The sequence below is a fragment of the Hypanus sabinus genome, chromosome 9 (genome assembly GCF_030144855.1).
Source record: "Hypanus sabinus isolate sHypSab1 chromosome 9, sHypSab1.hap1, whole genome shotgun sequence".
Taxonomy (NCBI): Eukaryota; Metazoa; Chordata; class Chondrichthyes; order Myliobatiformes; family Dasyatidae; genus Hypanus; species Hypanus sabinus.
This window is the reverse complement of record NC_082714.1, coordinates 41,929,160-41,949,355: the sequence shown is the minus strand read 5'-3', so window position 1 is coordinate 41,949,355 and position 20,196 is coordinate 41,929,160. Positions and strand designations below refer to the sequence as shown.

The 20,196-nt window shown below is 38.5% G+C and overlaps 1 protein-coding gene across 2 annotated transcripts in view; it reads right to left on the bottom strand.

The window, feature by feature from the left end:
* narfl (nuclear prelamin A recognition factor-like) overlaps nucleotides 1–17,383 on the bottom strand; it is a 49,127-nt gene extending 31,744 nt beyond the window's left edge. The window contains exons 1-7 of one of the 2 annotated variants that reach the window (XM_059979547.1): nucleotides 17,260–17,383; nucleotides 8,737–8,832; nucleotides 8,207–8,350; nucleotides 6,937–7,069; nucleotides 5,581–5,715; nucleotides 2,810–2,928; nucleotides 536–665 (exon numbers count right to left, since the gene is read on the bottom strand). In XM_059979547.1, coding sequence (XP_059835530.1) covers nucleotides 536–665; nucleotides 2,810–2,928; nucleotides 5,581–5,715; nucleotides 6,937–7,069; nucleotides 8,207–8,350; nucleotides 8,737–8,832; nucleotides 17,260–17,325 — 823 coding nt within the window. In that variant the 5' untranslated portion in view covers nucleotides 17,326–17,383. Of the gene's footprint in view, nucleotides 1–535; nucleotides 666–2,809; nucleotides 2,929–5,580; nucleotides 5,716–6,936; nucleotides 7,070–8,206; nucleotides 8,351–8,736; nucleotides 8,833–9,404; nucleotides 9,537–17,259 lie in introns of those variants that run through there. The other variant, XM_059979548.1, reaches the window with a different exon arrangement.
* Nucleotides 17,384–20,196: the final 2,813 nt, after the last annotated feature.

The following is a 20,196-nucleotide window of genomic DNA, read 5'->3' as shown; positions in this document are numbered from 1 at the left end:
AGGAATGCAACACATCATATGACACTTGATTAATACAGATACTTGTTTACAGATTACTTAGATACTATCAGTGCCACACTCCTTCAATGTATCATCAGCACATCCACATCTAATGCTAAGTACAGTTTTATTAGTAACACACAGCTTGACGATTCTTTAGCTGACTAGAACTAAGCAATTGCAAATTGACCAATTCCTTGAATGCGTGAATCTGGAATCCTTCATCTCCCTGAAGTTTATGAATGACACTGGCTATCAATTAATTTTGGAAATCCTAAACTTAAGCTCAATAATCATATTTGTACAGTTTGACATAATCTGAAAATTTCCCAGGTTTTGATCGTTTTAAGCATCTTACATGGAATTTTTTTCAGCTTAATTTAATTTCAGCTCATTTTAATCACAAAGAATAACCTTACAGACAAAGCAAAAGACGAAAAGGGTGACGGAGCAAAGAGGTAATGAAGTAGGTAAAAAAACAACTGGAAAAATGTCATTAAGCTTAATAGACAGTCTTTCTACTGGCTTTCCTCACCTGAAGTAATTACACAGTCTACATCTCTTGTTTGGTACTCCTCATTGAAGAAATCTTCCCTTGAAGCCTCTAATTTTTTATCATAACATGGCATTACTGTTACATGGTATATCTGATCTGGTACCACGTTCTAGGGAGAAAGAACACATCACTTCTCAGTGTTTTGCCATGTGCATTATTACTAATATCCCAATTAAATTTATAATTCATGACTGAATTAAATGAGAAGTATTCAATACCTATTCCAATAAGGAAATATATTTTCAACTTTAAAAGCAAAAGGAATATAGAGCAATAAACATGTTCTAACATTTAACAAGATCATGAAAATCATCTGAATTAGATAATGTCTCATTTGTGCCTGAACTCCATTTCAATTTAAGCCTTTACCAATACAAGTGGAATCGCAGTTTCATTATGGCACCAGAGGCCATTATTTGTGTCAGCTCACTGTAGAACCAACATTACCATTTCCCTGCTTTTTCAGCTCAGCCCTGCAAATTATCTTTGGTCAAAATGGCCATTCAAATCCCTTTTGAAAACCTGATTGATTCTACTTCTGCCATCCTAACTGGCAATAAATTTGAGGTCACAATAGTTCTAAATGCTTGCTCTCACAGTTGCTTCCATCTTTTGATCTTCTTTTAAATTGATGTGCTCTGACCCTTGAACCACCTGCAAACTGGAACATTTCAATTGCATGACCCTGTCTAAAATGATCATAATCATCTGCATTTATGCCATATCTTACTTTAACTTTCTTTGCCTTAGAAAGCTCTGGCATCTCCCACTTAACTTTGTAATTGAAATTCCACATCACTAAAGCTATTCCAAAAATCTTTTCTGTACCCTTTCATGGACCTTCACATCCATCCTAAATTCTATTAATGGAAGAGTGCAATATTCCACATGTGTCCAAGGCAGTAACTCAGCATCCACACCCTTCTGAGGGAGTGTTCCAGATATCCTCAGTGTCTGTGCCAGAAAAATAACTTCCCGATTCCAATTCAACTAGACCTAGGCTTAATTTCAAAAGTATTCCTCTAGTCCTGGATACACCTCATTGTTTTAATAAGCTTGAATACATTAGTCTTCAAGCTTTTAATTTCAAGAAAAATAAAAGGTGGTGATTTCAATGGTCTATTTTCAATTGAAAAAGGAAACTTCAGGTATGTGCATCTCTATACCCTATATCATATTTTAATCTAATCTCATTTATATCATTACATTTGAAAAATACATCCCATGAAAGTAAGTTACTTTCTTGTTAAGGTATGGCATTATGTGGCAGCAGCAGATGGTACATAAAGTCATTGACCAGAAACTGTCTCCCTCTCCACAAACACTGCCTGACCTGCCAAGGGTTTCCAGAATTTTTGTTTTTACTTCAGATTTCTGGAATCTTCCAGTAGTCTTGTGTTGTTTCTCCTGTATATGTTTGTGTATATGTAACTTATATGCAATTAATTTAACATTTGTTTGCCAAGTTCATAAAGTACTGTGCTGCTGCTGTAAAGTGCGAATTTCATGGCATTTATACTCTGCGTCTGAATACCTGACAACAATAAACTTGAACTTGAAGTACAGTACTTTGTTTTTGACAGGCATGCCAGACTTGCACAAGGAAGGTACATCAGCTTGAAGAAACAACAATCATCAGGTGTCATCCAAGATGGGAACCATTTAAAAGAACAAGCCCAGTAGCTTGTTTATTTTAATATCAGCTCCTTCAAATCTAGAAAACTACACTATTATTTAATTTGAGATTGGATCCAAATCCATTCTTTATGGATTAGATGAATCTTTGCTGCCAGCATGCTACTTGAAGTATTTGTGAAAAATATTAATTTGCTTCCTATTAGTCCTGTCCAACTGAAGTGGATAACTGTTGGGTATTGCACTTGGATACCACTTGGAAGGGTTGTGGGAGGGTCCCATTGCTTCAGCTGCTATGTTCTTCCCAGTTTGGGAGTTAGACATATTTTGGTGACCTACAGGGTCTTCATCTTTCAGCGGACATTACTTTACCAGTATGTTCCACTGCTGAGACCAAAAACCATCTATACAAAAAGCTGTGCACATCTTTGGGCTTCTCTCATTTGTCTCAAATCGTAAAATTAAACAATATCCACAACGCTGAATGATACTTTAGTCCGAGGTACACAACTGAAGCAAGAAGAAAAAAAGACAAAGTTCACATACCTACCCAAATCTTGATCAGCAAAATCTGTTTTAAGAAGTGCTCTAAATTTTGGAAATGATATTATTGCTTACCTGCTGTTTTGCAAAGTAGTCCTTAACTAATGAGCCCATCACCTGCTGTGGGGATTTTGTTGTACTGATATATGGAATTATGTAACTACCGTGGGTTTTTTCTGCGTAACATATCCAACCTGAAACACAAAAGTGCAACAGTAAATTAACATTCATGTTTAATTTTGCTGGGCCAAGCTTAAAAAGTCTCTGCCAAAGCAATTAAAAGATAAATTATTTTTTTCTGTGGTTTTAATAGAATATTTTGTGTTCAGTTTGCTTGAACCTGCTTCAATATTCTGATCAAAACATCTCATTAAAAACACTTGAAAACATAAAGAGATGTGGCAGAGTGGATGTAAGACATATTCCCAACAACGTCTTTTATTGTGGTGATTTAAGTATTTTAAAAAAAGGCCACTTAAACAGATGCTGATTTTTTAAAAATAAATTTCAATTTACAATACCTATAACTTTTAATCTTCAATAATTAACTGTCTGGGAAGAAAATTTACTGTAATTTGCAAAGTCTCACTTTTGAAATTAAAAAAAAAAGATAGTTATGTATTGATTTTAAAGTTCTGTAAATTCAGGGAAGGTTTCATTAAAATGCACTTTATGCTGCATTGCTGCCACAGAACAGCAAATTTCACATCAAAACAGTAATAATAGACCTGATTCTGAGATTGGGAAACACCAGATATAACTTCTTTATTCAGAAAAAAGCAGAAAATTATGGGCCAGTTAACTTAGTCTCGTAATCATGGAAAATATTATTTAAAATGTAACAGGGAACTTAGTAAATTTCATGGCAAACAAACAATGCTAATATGGTTTTGTAAAAGCGAAATCATGTCTGCCTGCTTTATTGGAATTCTTTGAAAAAATTACGTGTTATGGATAAGTATCAGTGGATGTATAAAGAGTTCCAGAAGGTATTTGATGGTGTGCCACATCAAATGCTACTACGTGAAATAAAAATTTGTAATATTGGAGGTAACATAGTAGGCTCAAACACTCCTGGCTGACAAAATGTAATGAGGCTGGGGCTTCAACCTTTTCCAGTTAAGTAAATGATCTGGATGAAAACATCAAAGGAATGGTTATTAAGCTTGCTGATAACATAAAGACAAGCAGCAAATAAGCCTTGAAGGAAAATAAGGCTATAAAAACCTGTAGATAGGCTAACTGAGAAAGCAGGGATCTGGCAAATGCTGCATAATGTGGGGAAGTTAAGTTAAATGGAAAAGAAAAGGTAAGAGATTGAAGAATTTGAGATGCAGAAGGATCTAGCTGTCTTAATACAAGATTTGTAAATGACCAATGAGTAGGTAATGCAAGTAATTAGGAAAGCTAACAGAGCATTATTGCTGATTGCAAAGAAATTGAATACGAAAGGAACAATATGCTTAAAAATGGTGAAACTTCATCTGGGATACTGGTAGCAGTATTAGCAACAGTACTAACAACAGTATTTAAGTAAGGATGTAAAGTACTAGAGACTGTTCAGATAAAGGAAAGCAGGGCTATTATTTGAAGAAATGCTGAATAGGCTACACTTGCATCCACTGCATTTTAGAAAAGTGAGAGGTGACTTGATTCTGAGAGGTCTTGACCAGGTAGATATTGAGAGAATGACTGCACAGAGGAGAATCTCAAACTAGTTACTGTCTAAAAATAAGAGGCCCTCTACTTAAAGCAGCCATGCAGCAAATTATTTTCTCTCAGAGGACAGTCTTTTAAATAACTTTTCATAGTACAGTGGAAATAGTGTCTTTAAATATTTTAAGGCAAAAGGTAGAAGTAAATTATTCCTTGATGTGGAAAAGTGTGAAAGGTTACCAGCGTTGACAGAAGCGTGTTACTGACATTACAATCAAACCAGCTGAAGCACCTGAATGGAATGGATCTGCTCCTAACTAACGCACGTATAAGAAAATGAATCAGTATAAAACATTTGGCTTATTACATTTGTTCCACTATTCAAAAAAATAAGGAGCAGACATCTATTTGATCCTTATCCTTCATCAAGTTCCTTGATTGGCTTCTTTATTTCAAATATACTCACCAACTGACTGTATAATCTCTCCAAAATTCCAAAATCAGTAGTGGGCAATTTTGTCAGTTATGCTTATTCAGCCAATCAAAATAACAAAGCTGATCTTTTAGTCAGCACCATTTTGCTAATGTACTAATCCCATTACTCCTGTGCTAATTACGTATCTGTTGAACCCATATATAAAAACTCATTATACATTGGATGGAGCAATTTCTTCTCATCTCTTTGATGAATGTTAATCCTTTATTTTGATATTGTGACCCTCAGTATAGGCATCTCAGCCAGTGAAAACATCATCTACCCTGCCAAACCCTGTAGGAATGTAATATAGTTCAAAGAGATCTGTATATAAAGATGTCAATTCCCTTCAAATACTAAATGAATAGTCCCAAGTTTTAGAAAGCATTTTGTTTTTGCAATTTTAAACTGTAACTGCCAATTTATTGCCCAATCATTTAGCTAACCACCACCAGTTTAAAGCCTATTTGCGATATCCTATAATTTATTTTGCAGTTCCCAAATGCACTTATATCTGGATCTAAAATATCCCATAGCACTGTTTTGAACAGCATATGAAGCCTGGTAGTCCGAAAAATATTAGTTCTCCACAAAGAACCAAAAATGGATTATTTGCCACTAGAATATTCCTACTCAGGAGACATTGCTACATAAAATATTGAGGGACATATTACAACAGTGATTGCATTGTTTGTGCAGAGCAATTATTAAGTACCTGGACAAGCCGAGGTCAACATTGGCAAGGTTTTACTGTCATCCTTATGACTACGAAAACGTCGCACAAACTCACGTTGACTCTCCATCAAGCTGAAATTTCTTGAAAAAGTGGTGTCGAACACATAGTCAACACCTGGGGATATTTTGAAGAGGCAGAGAAATAATGTTTGGAACAATTAAAACTTCAATAATATGGTTAAAAACATAATCAAATATTTTTTCTATCTGAATCAACTCCAAAATTATAACAGTTCAGTTACATTCCTTAAATACAAAATATTAAGACTATTGCATTTGTATAATCCCCTGTACAGTTGAAGCTAGGTAACAAACTGGTCCCATTTTTACAAAAGACCTGAAATCCATTTTCTCCATAAGTTGGAAAATACACTAAAATCACTGAATATCTAACCACATGACAGTATTGTAATGAAAGATACCAAAAGCACACAAGGCTGACAACAAAGAAGAATTACTAAAAGTGGAGAAAGAGGGGAAACTATTTCTGCTGCACATAGGAACAAAAGTATGCATACCCATTAGACTGAAATTAATAAAATTACTGGAGCTTGTTGTTATGCTGGGTGTCTGTAAGTTGAGGGTTTCAACTCAGGGACAGCTATATTCTACAATTAATGTACTCTCACCTATGTGGACAGAGAGTGGAAACAACAGAATTCTTTTAATGGAAAACAGGAAATTGTCTATCAACTGGCCATTAACTACTTAAAAAACATCCTAATCTTTAAAACTACAAAAATTTTATAGTAGGGCAGTCACAAAGTATCTTGGGAAGGCCACTGATAAAATAACTGCCTAGAAATTTCATAGCATCTGCTTGCTTGGTACCAGGCTGAAACTCCCAGCAATGCAAAACTGAACAGTTATACAGTACCTTCGTATAGCTGAAAATGCATAGTACTTCATTTTTCAAGGCTCGAGTTAAAGTATCAAGCACAGGTCATCAGCCCCAGGATTTGATAAATAGATTTGTTATGGTCACAAGTACTGAGGTGCAATGAAAAACCATTCATTGGGTACATGTAAAACTGAAGTAGACAAGTTCTTGATTAAACAGGAAGAAGGCAGGAGAATGGGGCTGAGAGGGAAACAAATCAGTCATGATTGAATCGCGGAGCAGACTTGATTCAAGTACTCATTTACTGTGTATGATTTTTACAGACTGTAGCATTGCTAATGACTTCCTACTTCAAAACAAGCAGAATGAATGTTGAAAGCTCTTGTTCCAACAATCTGACCTCAAGAATCCAACAACATTCACTTTTCTGATGAAACTTTTGTAGGTGTCACACTCTACATGTATATCAGCTATTACTTGTCCCAAGGCACTCACCTAAATTTTTCAGGAAAGCTGTCAGCCGTTGTGCAGTGTCTGCAACTGACAAATTAAATCTTGCAGCTAATGATGCTCTGGATTGTGGTGAAACTGAAACTACCACCATTTTTCGATTCTTGGAACTGGATACCTAATTGATGAGAGAGTAGAGCTTAGTACCATACGGCTATCTACTTAAATACAATCCATTTTCTTGTGCTTACTGAGGAACGATATTAACTGTTTACCTGTATTTACTTTGTTAACAAAGCAATAGTTGTTCCAAAGTTAACATTTCAAGGGGGAGCAGAAAAACTCCCCCAACCACTGAGCCAGCTGCCAACAGATATTCTCAATTCTACTATTAATAAAATTTAACTGAAATTAAAACAACATTAATGGCTGGTCAGAATAGTATAGCCTCAAACCCGAAACGAAAGCCAAATGTGGAGTTACAGCTTCTGTCAAATAATGAGTAATAGTTAAAATGTCTTTACTATGAATATTGGAATAAATCATTAAAAAATTAAAAGTAAAACTGCAAGAAAAATAAAGATGCAATCAATGTTGCAGTAGTGCGCAATGGCTGACAGCTTTCCTGAAAAATCTAGGTGAACAGGTTGTGACAAGGGCAAATGACCAGAGACCTAGGCAGGAACAAACAGCTATTGGGAACAGCTGTTTTGGGAGTCCACATCTGATATATGGAAGGGTGTTTAACGACCAAATCCAGAGTACAGGAATGATCCAGTAAGGAAACAAGTACGGTAAAGGATACATGGATTTGGAGAAAGGTGCAGAATGATGGGAAGGTAAAGGAACCTTGGATGTTGAGAAGTGGTGAACTTATTCAAGATGTTAAGGAAGTGTAAGTACGACAGAGGAAGCTAAAATCAAACAGCGTTCTTAAGGATTATAAAGAAGTGAGAAAAGAACTCGAAGCGAATCAAGAGAGCCAGGAATTTTATTGTAAGTAAGTTTCAAGAAAATCCCAAGACATTCTATACACAGATCAAAACCAAGAGGGCAACAAGGGAACAGGTAGGACTGCTCAAGGATAAGTGAACGTACAGGTGCTTGGAGGCTGAAGTTATGAATGAGGTATGACATGATTTCCTTAATGTTACCTTTGCTATGTTTTCACATTTATTTTTGATTAATTCACAACTTTATCCTATAATTTTGAAATATTTAGATTTTAGATTTGTCATCCAACAAGCATAATATGCATTCACTTTTAATGACCAGACAGAAATATTATCCTTAATCTGTCACAATAAAATCTTACTTTGTTTTGATTCAGAACTTTATAAAGTTCATCCTGGCTTTGTTGAGTGATTAGCACACTTTCTGCTGATGTAATGCAACCACTGCAGGCTAGGCAATCATTCAGGGTTATTTTTGCTTTTTCAAGCTTTTGGACACCTCCATCCTGAAAAAATAAGTAAATTAGGGAAAAGAACAAACACTGAAAGGAAACAGTTAAAATGGAGACAAATAGCTATCTCACTATCTGCACTTTTATGTGGACAATTGCAAATTTCCTCTCAAGAGGACTCTTTCTGAAGAAAAGCACAAGATTCAATATGAACTTAATAATGTTAAATGGGAAGAAAACTGTTTGCTTTAATATAAATTGCTTTTTGCTTTTCCAAACTTATAATCATTTCAACTTAGGTTCAAATGTTACTTTCTCCATTTACGTAATATCAATTTTAATTGTGAAGCAGAAAAAGGAAGACGAAATTCTAAACAATATTCCACTCAACTGAAATATGTGCAGCCCAACTAAACCCAAGAGAAACTTGCAAGTGTTACCTGATTCAGCTGAGTATAACTACCATCGTTTTCAATTCGGATTATACCAGAGGATTTCCCTTGCTTCTTTTCAACTTTCACCGGCTTCACACATTCCTACAAAAGCAAAGTTTAAAGCTTATAAATTGGCATCCCACTTCAAAGATACTTAAAGCAAATTAAAATCGATTATCTGGGTATATCAAATTCAAGATCTGACTATTTCTCAGAAATAAAGCTGATTACAGCATGTGCAGGAACAATAAAACACAATAATAAAAGGCGGTCAAGGTTGGGAGGGGACGTGCAATATATACATGTGTACAGGGGACTAAGGTAACTTATTTTCTATAAACAGCAGCAGCTTAGTTTCCTATCAAGAAAAAAAAAGACAATTTCAATTACTGAAATGGCAGTGAGGCTGCTTCACAATGAATGTTAGTAATTTGGTGTAGTCTCCCTTGCCCATAGAGAAATACTCTTACACACCAGGAGTAATTTAGAAAGTAAAAGTTATTAGGTAATGATCAGCATAATCACATTACATCCAAATTAAGAAAAACATAATATCTCAAAGAATGCTGGACACATTCTTGAGAGCAATAAATTAACTTTCTCTCAACTATTAAATAATGTTACTTCTGATAGAAAGCATTCCTCTATGAATTAGCTATATAACATGATCTCACCCTACTGAGGCAGTTGGCACACTTCTCCAGTTTCATGATCAGCAGGTAATTATTCAGAATAAAAAGACTGCTCTGTTAGGTGGACAAAGCCAGTATAAGAATCAGCCATTTAGCTGTTCTTGCCCGTTCTGTGCTACTATCTGTCTTGTAACCCTGCTTTGAAATGTTCAACAGGATAAGAGTAGTGATCAGCCCAGGAGGCGTGGTGAGTGGAATTGTGTACAAACAGAGCAAGATATCACCCACACTTCCTTGTTTTAAACTTCATTGCAAAAGCAGCAGCACACAGGCCTTTCAGTTTAGCATAGACTGTATAACACAAAAACATATATAAATAACGGGGTAAGTAAAGGGAGCTCAGGTCATAGCTAAACACAAATTAACAAGGAACAACTAACCAAACATATAGTTCGGGTGTATATCTGCACAAAAGAATATTAATAAAATCAAAAATACTGAAAAAGTTGTAACAAACCAAAATTTAACTGTGTGGCTAAGATAATGAATACAACTTCCATTCCCAAATGTAATCACGTCTGGATAAATATTCCTTGCGGATAGCCTGAAACAAAATGAAATATTGCAGTGACAGCACAGCAGCGTGGCACCAGATTGTGCGGAAGACAAAGAGTGGATGAGGTCTCCCAGGATCCAGAGAGACAAAACTATCAGGCAGATTCTGGTTCACTTTCCTAAGACTTTTCAGGAAACTCAAGCGCCAGTCACCACAATTTCAAAATGTTTGCTCTAAGTTAGTGGAATAAATGCTGACACCATTATCATTGTTTAGATTTACCAACACTATATGAAAAAACAGACCTCAATATTTGTGATTACTACATTCAGAGGTGCGTTAGTGTTTTGAGAAGGACAAATTTTATGACAAATCTTTTTGCTGAAAAGTGGTTCAGCAATTTATGGGAAGCAGTCCCCAAGGACTTTGCTGGGGATTCTAATTGTTCTGTGAATGTTAACTGTAAGGTTCACTTTGTCATGTAACAGCATGAAGATATGTATACAGTGTGTGTATGTATATACCATAAAATAAGGAAAGGAGGAATGAGAAGATGACTACTGTTATTATAGTGGTGTAGGACCAGCAGGCTATTGAATGCTACTCTTATAAAACTCTAACACTCAGCATCAGAATGTATCTTCCAGTAAACCCCATCAGCTTAAGGGAGTAGGAAAAATACATACAGTGCATTCCTATATGCAGCTTCAAACCTATCCATATTCCTGACCCAAAAGGTAGCACAAATTCTGTGCCTCCGCGAATTCCGGCATGGCCATGTATCCAGTTTGCACTCTGAACCCCCATGGCTCACATTCTACACTAACGTATGAGCCAAATGACAAAGCATCAGAATTTTTGAACAATCAGATGGCATTAACCATTTAAGTTTTACTGTGTGTTCATTGGTATAAACCATATACGTAGGATGCATCCATAATTAAATATAGGATTTTCATTGTATAATAATGTCAACATTGTACAACTAAAAGTGTAAAGATGCATGAAAGATGTATGTTTTAATTTTTCCATAATAACAGGTACTCGGGAATGCACTTAGACCTCGCATGGCACCGATTCATTACAACGCGGTTATTCAATACTATATTGAAATCTTTTAAAGTTATTAAAATTCATTTTAAACAGCACTTAAAACTTCTCAAGAGAGGCTGCCATTACAGTGAAAATTCAATCAGCCAATAAGAGTGCCTTACATATGTTGTGAGCAACTCACAGCCAATCAGGTATTTGTTTACGCTCTGCCTCCCCTGCATATGTAAACATTCTTGCTCCCTCGCCAATTTATTCCATTTTTTCACTCATAATGTCTGGAAAATGGCCTGCAACTTCTAGTGAGGGCAGTACTATGAAGGTAACTACGAAAAGCATTAGCATGGACGTGAATTTGCAAGTGATGCAGCTTTTGGAGGCTGGTGAGCGCCAGGTTGATGTTGGCACCTATTTGAAATTGGCTACATAGACCATCAGAGCAATTATAAAAAGATGCAGAGAAGATAAAAAGCTTCTGCAACAATGACCTCAAAGTTATCATCAACGAAGGTGACTCATGCAAGGAACCATTTCTTTGAAAAAATGGAAAACAGACTAAATATATGGATGGATGACCAAACACAACATAACATGCCCCTAAGCCAGCTGATAATAGAAATAATGGAAAAGGCAAGAAGATGGTATGTCAGTAACATTCACAGCCAGCAGAGACTGATTTGATAGCTTTAAACAGCACAGTAACCTCCAGAGCGTATGAATCTCTGGTGAAGCAGCTAGTGCAGACAACAGGAGCCTAAATAATAAAGAGCTTCCTGGGTGAATCTGAGGACACATACTGAGAAGAGGAAACACCAGCAAGAAACCTCACTACAAAATTCCTCACACTAGCATCAAAATGATCACACAAATCATGGACCTGTTCATCGATATTGACCCTGACTGGGAGTGAAGCAATAAGGGAGAGAGGTATTCCCGACATGATCTCCTGCTACCGAGAACTGCTTCGAGAGGAAACTTAAGAAAAGGCAGTCAAATCTCGAGGCCTACATGAAGAAGAAAAAGCCAAAGTCAGAGGAGGACCCACAGCCTGGTCCCTGTAAGACGTACCCACAACCCGCTTCCCTCCACTGCTGCTGCTCCACTGATGTACAGGTTAGACCTATTTGTGTGTTTATTATTCCACAAATGACTGCGTATATATAAAATATCATATATCTCGGGTTTGACTTTACTTTTATCAGGCACACATGTCCATTTATGTAATGTTATAACTACACTGTATATCACTGATCTACATAGCACCCAACCTCTGAGGAACACATCTTCAGCGTTAAGTACATTATATAAAAATATCAGCAGCAAAGAACGGTGCAGCTTCAATCTATCACTGAATTTTCATTAAAAATATCAAAATGTGATTAAAGGAATACAGTGGATTTAGGTTACTTGGGACACATGGGGCCCAGTACACTTTGGCCCAATGAAGCAAACGCCCCAATTAGCCAAAGTTTCATGGAAAAAATTAAAAGGCATAACAAAGACAAACTACTATTTAACTGAATAATGAATTGTATTTAAATGAAATACATAGCAAATTAGAACACTGCCAATTGTATTGCAATGCTATATACTGTGTATATTAGTTCCCAATAGCTACTGGAGGAATTCACCCAGTGTACACTGCCATGTTCTTCTGACTGACTGTAAGTGAACAAACTCAGTGTAGATAATGGACTACTTTCATACAAAGCTTTCAACCAGTAATCCTCCAAATTCCAAATCTTCATTGAAACATTCAAGATGATTACCGATACCTTCAAATACAACATGAAGTAGTGAAATCATTTCATTTTCACTCCTGACCATTTCTGGCATCTCCAAGAGTAAATGCTTGAAACTGCAGTGGACAAAACAGTTCTGAATCATCCACTATCAGTGAAAAAAATCACTGCTTTTGAACACAACCACATGCAATTGATACTTCTTTTAAAAACTGTTCGCTCTAAGCACAGCCACACAACTGATGCTATTTGCTGCTGACACAATAGATTGTTCTGCCAGATTCAGCTCAAACTGCATCATCAAGTTTGCTGATGATACTACATCGATGATGTAGTACATCAATGATACTACAACAACAATGATGAGTTGGAACAAAGAGAGAGAGTACAGAGGCTTGTCAAGTAATGCAAGAATAACAACCTGAGTCTCAACATGGACAATAGAGACTATTGTGGACTTCAGGAAGGCGCAGGTCGACAACTCTCCATTGCACATCAATGGCTCTGCTGTGAAGCCAAATTCACACCAAATTCCTTGGTGTGCACAAAATGCACAATCAAATCTGAACCCTCAACACCTCCTCACTAATCAAGAAGGCACAGCAAAGTCTACACTGCTGGGCATAGCGCAAATACCATCTATAAATTTGCTGACGATACAACTGTTGTTGGTAGAATCTCAGGTAGTGACGAGAAGTCATACAGGAGTGAGATATGCCAACTTGTGGAGTGGTGCTACAGCAACAACTTGGCACTCAATGTCAGTAAGACGAAAGAGCTGACTGAGAACTTCAGGAAGGATAAGATGAACGAACACATACCAATCCTCATAGAGGGATCAACAGTGGAGAGAGTGAGCAGTTTCAAGTTCCTGGGTGTCAAGATCTCTGAGTATATCGATGAAGTTATGAAGAAGGCAAGACCGTGTCTATACTTCGTTAGGAGCTGGAAGAGATTCGGCATGCCAACAAATATACTCAAAAACTTCTATAGCAGCACCGTGGAGAGCATTCTGACAGGCTGCATCACTGTCTAGTATGGGAGGGGAGGCTACTGCACAGGACCGAAAGAAGTTGCAGAGGGTTGTAAATCTAGTCAGCTCCATCTTGGGCACTAGCCTACAAAGTACCCAGGTCATCTTCAGGCAGCGGTGTCTCAGAAAGGCAGTGTCCATTATTAAGGACCTCCAGCACCCAGGGCATGCCCTTTTCTCACTGTTATCATCAGGTAGGAGGTACAGAAGCCTGAAGGCACACACTCAGCGACTCAGGAACAGCTTCTTCCTCTCTGCCATCAGATTCCTAAATGGACATTGAATCCTTGGACACTACCTCATCTTTTTAATAGACAGTATTTCTAGGTTTTCTTGCATGTTTTTAATCTATTCAATATATGTATACTGTAATTGATTTACTTTTTTTTCCCTCTTCTATATTACATATTGCGTTGAACTGCTGCTGCTGCTAAGTTAACAAATTTCACGTCACATGCTGGTGATAATAAATCTGATTCTGAATTCTGACTTTCTGAGCAATGCGCCCTGCCCCCATTTATACAACTTCCTGCAGGAGCACCATCAAAAACGTCCAGTCTGGCTGCATCATTGTGTGGTATGAAAGCTGCACAACTACAGACCATAAGAGCCTACAGAACACAACAAAAACCATTCAGAGGATCATTGGGGTCTCCCTCACACATATTAGTGACATTTACCAGAAGCATTGTAGGCAAATGGCTCAAAGCACTGCTGAGAATCCCCATACCCATCCCACAATCTCTTTGACTCACTACTGTCAGGGAAGGGGGTACCAAAGCATCAGGACTAGGACTGCCAGACTGGGTAACAGCTTCTTTCCCCCAGACTATGAAACTAATGAATACCCCGTCACCACCTAGGTCTCATCACTAGGACAGTGAGCTGTTTACTGTTTATTTGTGTTGTGCCCCTCGGATACAATTTGAGTTACATTTTATTAATTTAATTGCGGTAATATTTTGTTTTACGTGCTGTGTGTGAAATGTGTATTGTGGGTGGACGAACATTGTTTCATTTGGTTGTATATAAATACAATCAGATTTCATTAAACTTGAACTTAGAAACAGTTTGGCACAGTCCCCTGTCTCAATTAAGCAGTGCAGTGCCCCAAATAAATGAAAGGAATCCCAGCTATTTTCTTAACTAATTTTTGTTCTTTAAGTGCTGTCCAAAGTAAGTGGCTGCCTCAATTAACTGATGGCCCAATTAACTATAATCCACTGTATTACTGTGTAATATGTGCACAGAAAGATTACATATTATGCTCAAAATCTATTAATAGTAATGAGAACCTTGTACACCTAAAGTTCAGCTAGTTAAGAGTGTGACAAAATGTGGTAGAGACATTAGCATGGCTGATAACTGCCTGTTAGGAAATTTTAAAACCCTAAAATCCACACCTCTTAAGCAATGATTTTTAGTAAGGAACAATGTTGCATACTTGATTTTAAACAATTTTACATCAATTTTTAGGGGATCCTGATTCAGCACTAGTAGTACAACATAGCATGAAGTTTATACACACTTTAAAAAGGTGCAATCAATTATTTTTTGCCATTAACACTTTGAGAACTTCCTAAATTTTAAAGGACAGATACTGGAAATTACTTTAAATGCATCCAATTGTTTTAACATGGCTTTCCTTTTTTTTTCAGCATAAACAATGAAGAAAAATTGAACCATCAAGATAATAACTGAATGCACAATACAAAGTTTGCACGACCTTAATTTCAATGCTAAATGACACATTTATAGTGGTGCTAGAAAGCTTGTGAACCCTGTAGAATTTTCTTTATTTCTGCATAAATAAGACCCAACATGTGATCAGATCTTCACACAAGTCCTAAACCTAGATAAAGAGAACCAAATTAAATAAATAACACAAAAAACATTATACTTGTTCATTTATTTATTGAGAAAAATGATCCAAGATTACATGTTTTTGTTGGAAAAAGTATGTGAACCTTCGCTTTCAGTAACTGGTATGAACTCCTTGCACAGCAACTTCAACCAAGCTTTTCTGGTAACTGTTGGAACAGTCCTGAACATCAGCTTGGAAGAATTTTAGGCCACTCCTCCTTACAAAACTGCTTCGACTCTGGGACGTTGGCTTCATTGCATGAACTGCTTGCTTCAGGTCTTTCAACAACATTCCTATGGGATTAATGTCAGGACTTTGACTCAACCATTCCAAAATATGAGTTTTCTTCTTTTTAATCTATTCTATTGTTGATTTATCATTTCGGAACATTTTCTTGCATTGTCCAACTTCTATTAAGCTTCAGCTAACAGACTGCTACCCTGACATTCTTCCTATAAAATGTCTTGATACAATTTTGAATTCAACAATTTCAAGCTGTCCAGGCCCTGAGGGAGCAAAGCAGCCCCAAACCATGATGCTCCTTCCACCATGCTTAACAATGGTGTTGGTGTGCAGTACCCTTTTTCCTCCAAACATAGCAATGCATATTGCTGCCAAAAAGTTCAAGTTCTTTCTCATCTGTCCACAGAACACTGTCCCAGAAGTGTTGTGGAACATCCAGGCAGTCTTTTGCAACCTTAAACCATGCAGCAATGTTTCTTTGAAGAGCAGTGGTTTCCTCCATGGTGACCTTCCATTTCTTGTTCAGTGTTTTTCTTATTGTGGAGACATGAACAGAGACCTTAACAAGTTCTAGTGATTTCTGCAGGTCTTCTGCTGTCACCCTTGGGTTCTTTTTCACCTCTTGCAGCGTTGCACATTGTGCTCTTTGCGTGATCTTTGCAGGAGACCACTCCTAGGGAAAGCAGCAACAATACTGAATTTCTTACATTTGTAGACAATTTCTCTTACTGTGGACTGATGAACACTCAGGTCTTCAGAAGTGCTTTTGAAGCCTTTTCCAGCTTCACGCATCTCTACAATTCTCCCACGGTCCTCTGAAAGTTGCTTTGATTAAGGCATGGTGCAGATAAACGGATCTGATTTATATGAAGATCTGATCACATTTTTGGTCATATTTATGCAGAAACAGAGAAAATTCTCCAGGGTTCACAAACTTGGTAGCACCATTGCTGCAGTTAACTTAGGAACAATCAGGAACAAGAAATACCCTAATGTTATAAATTGCTTAAATGATTAAGATGATGGTTTTTAGAAAAAAAAACACTTTATCATATATTCCTGAGGAAATTCCATTAGGTAAAGTTCAAAACAATTATTTGAAATACTTTACTACTGAACTTCCTCGTGATTTTCTTCATCATTTTGACGCAGGGTGGAAAACAAACAATGCTGCGATCTAACTGAAACCAATAATTCTACTGTGGTAACTGGAAAATAAAGTACTTCTCTTTACAACTGGATAAAGAAGACCATTTGGTCCATTAGAGTTCCGAAGGACTTTACTCTCTCCTCGCTATATCGTTCAATTACTCCAGCTTTCTTCTGTGCCAATTACAAATTTTATCAACAGAGCCGATTTACGAACTTCGAACAGCACCCTTTCAAACCGTGGTTCAGTGCAGCCCTACCTGAGACGGGGTGATAAAATCATTCAAATCGGTCAGCTGCAATACCCCACTGAACTGCGACACCATTTTACTGTTGCCGACAGCATCGCAAACATGCTGCCGTTAAGCGGGCGGTGGATTTCCACATACGGCAGTGAGGCAAACGATGGGGGAGGAGCCGGAGCTGCTTGCCCTCACTTTAGGGCGGGGCTAAGGGTTGATTCGGAAAGTTGATTCAAGTTCCGTCTCGCCGCCTTTGTGTCCGTATCGCAGCTCAGCCGGAATCCTGCAGCTTCGAGAAGACTAAACAGACGGTCCCCTAGCAACGGTACATGCCTTGAAAAAGTTATTCAGCCCCCGACCCTTCGTTCACATAGCTGAATACTGTATTAGAATCAGGTGTTTAGACCAGTTTAACTGCGAAATTTTATTTGTGAATCACATCAACACATACAAATTGCTGGAGGAAATCAGCAGGTCAGGCCGCATCTATGGAAAAGAGTAGACTGTCAACGTTTCGGGCCGAGACTCTTCATTAGGAGGAGGAAAAAAATTAAAGAAGGTGGGGGAAGGGGAAGTGATGTGCAGGTAATGAGGTAAGGTGAGAGAGGGAAGTAGGAATGGGAATGGTTCATTATCCCACCACCAAGTCCATTTTTCCTTCCCCCCCCCCCCCCCAATTCCCTCAGGGATCACTCCCTACTCGACTTCCTTGTCCAATCATTCCTCACCACTGATCTCCCACCTGGTACTTACCTTTGTAAGTGGAATAAATGCCATACCTGCCCCTACACCTCCTCCCCCACCACCAAACAGCCCCTCCAGGTGAGGTGACACTTCACCTGCGGGTCTGTTGGAGTCATCTACTGTGTCCGGTGGTCCCAGTGCGACCTCCTGTATACCAGTGAGACCCAACGTAGATTGGGAGACTGCTTTGCCGACCACCTATGCTCCACCTGCCAGAGAAAATATGATCTCCCAAAGTGGACACCCACTTCAATTCTACTTCCCATTCCCATTCTGACATGTCAGTCCATTGCTTTGTCTACTGCCATGATGAGGCCACACTCAGGTTGGAGGAGCAACTCCTTATATTGTCTGGGTAGCCTCCAACCTGATGGCATGAACATCAATTTCACGAACATGCAGTAATGCACCCCCCCTCACCATCCCCATTCCCATTTCCTTCTTTCACCTTATCTCCTTACCTGCCCATCACCTCCCTCTGGTGCTCCTTCCCCTTCCCTTTCTTCCATGGTCTTCTGTCCTCTCCTATCAGATTACCCCTTCTCCAGCCCTTTATCTCTTTCACCAATCAACTTCCCAGCTCTTTACTTCACCCCTCCCCCTCTCCCGGTTTCACCTACCAGCTTGTAATTCTTCCTTCCCTCTCCCCAGCTCCCCACCTTCTTGCTCTGTTATAAACCCCGTAACTGGGTCACTTACCAGCAAAGATAGAGAGGTCCGTTGAAGTCTGATGGTACTATTTTTAACAGTATTTATTGATAAAGATACACAAAAATAATATCAATGCAAACATACAAATAATATACGTTGTCGATACTAAGTCTAAAAGCGCAGGTATAATAATAATCAATAATAAATAGCTCTGTTGTTGTCTAGGGGATAATGTATTGTCTGATGGAAATATAAAAGTCACTGTTAGTTCGTTCAAGCTGCAGCGTTTTGGTTTGAGAGAGAGACGGGTTAAACTTGCCCAGTCCTTTCATGAGGCCAATCCTTCGAGAGTCATTGGGAGTTGTTTCCCTGTTGTTAGCTAAAAGCCATTTTTCCGTGGTAAAGGGCACTGGTTTCTGGGCAAATGGAACCGAACGCACGTGGCCTCCCCACTGGCTTCCGCTATTACGGGATCGCTAGCGTTTCTTCTGGTGCGACTGAGGGGCTGTTCCTACAGACACTCTTTTATCCTGACTCACAGGGTCTCAGATGTCAATCAGTTTGGGGGTGATGCAATCCCTCCCTCAACCAGCCCACTTTGCCTGAGGGCTTCCACGTAGCACAGTATTTTAATACCCAAGTTCGTCTTCCAAGAGACAATGGCCGTTTCCCGTAGCTTTATATCGCCGGGGGGGGGAGCAAGACATTCCGCACGTCTCTCTCTCATTTCCTGGGTCTCCTAACCCAAATCAATAGTGATCTTGCGATTCTCACAAAGGATGGGGCTACCCCGCACCCTTCGGCCCCTCAGAGCTGTGGTACATTCATAACAGCTCTAACTTCTCTTTTTCCAGTCCTAATGAAGGGTCTCGGCCCAAAATGTCAACTGTTTCCACTTTTCTATAGATGCTGCCTGGCCTGCTGAGTTCCTCCAGCATTTTGTGCATATTGCTTGGATTCCCAGCATCTGCAGAATTTCTCACCTTTGTGAATCATGCTCCTTTTTTCACAATAGAGCCCAAAAAACAGAGAAAATTGTAAAGCATGAAAAACAAGAAATTCAAAGGATTCATCCTCCTTTGCTCAGTACTTCACTGAACCACCTCTCAGAGCTACTACTGTCTTTTTGGATGTCTCTCGTAGCTTTGCACAATGTGCTGGAACAAGAATTGCCCGTGCTTCCTTGCCAAATTGCTCAAACTGTGCCAGGTTAGTTGAGTAGCAGCGGTGGACAGCAATCATGAGGTCTTGTCAGATGTTCAATCGGGTTAAGGTCAGGACTTTGACTGGGCCGCTCGAGGACATCAACTTTCTTAATCTGAAGCCACTCCGTGATTGCTCTGGCAGTATGCTTTGGATAATAAAAGAGCTTTGACTAGCGACCAATCCAGACATCAGCAGTTTTGAGAGGAGAGGATTTCACTCAGGTCCAGTACCCAAATAGAAAACCCAACAGTGGGTCACTACAGCGAAAAAGAGCATTGATCAGACCAGTTTGTGTTTGGGATTGATTAGCAAGAGCAAATTGAAGGAAGGCAGGGGCAAGCACAGCTTCTGAGT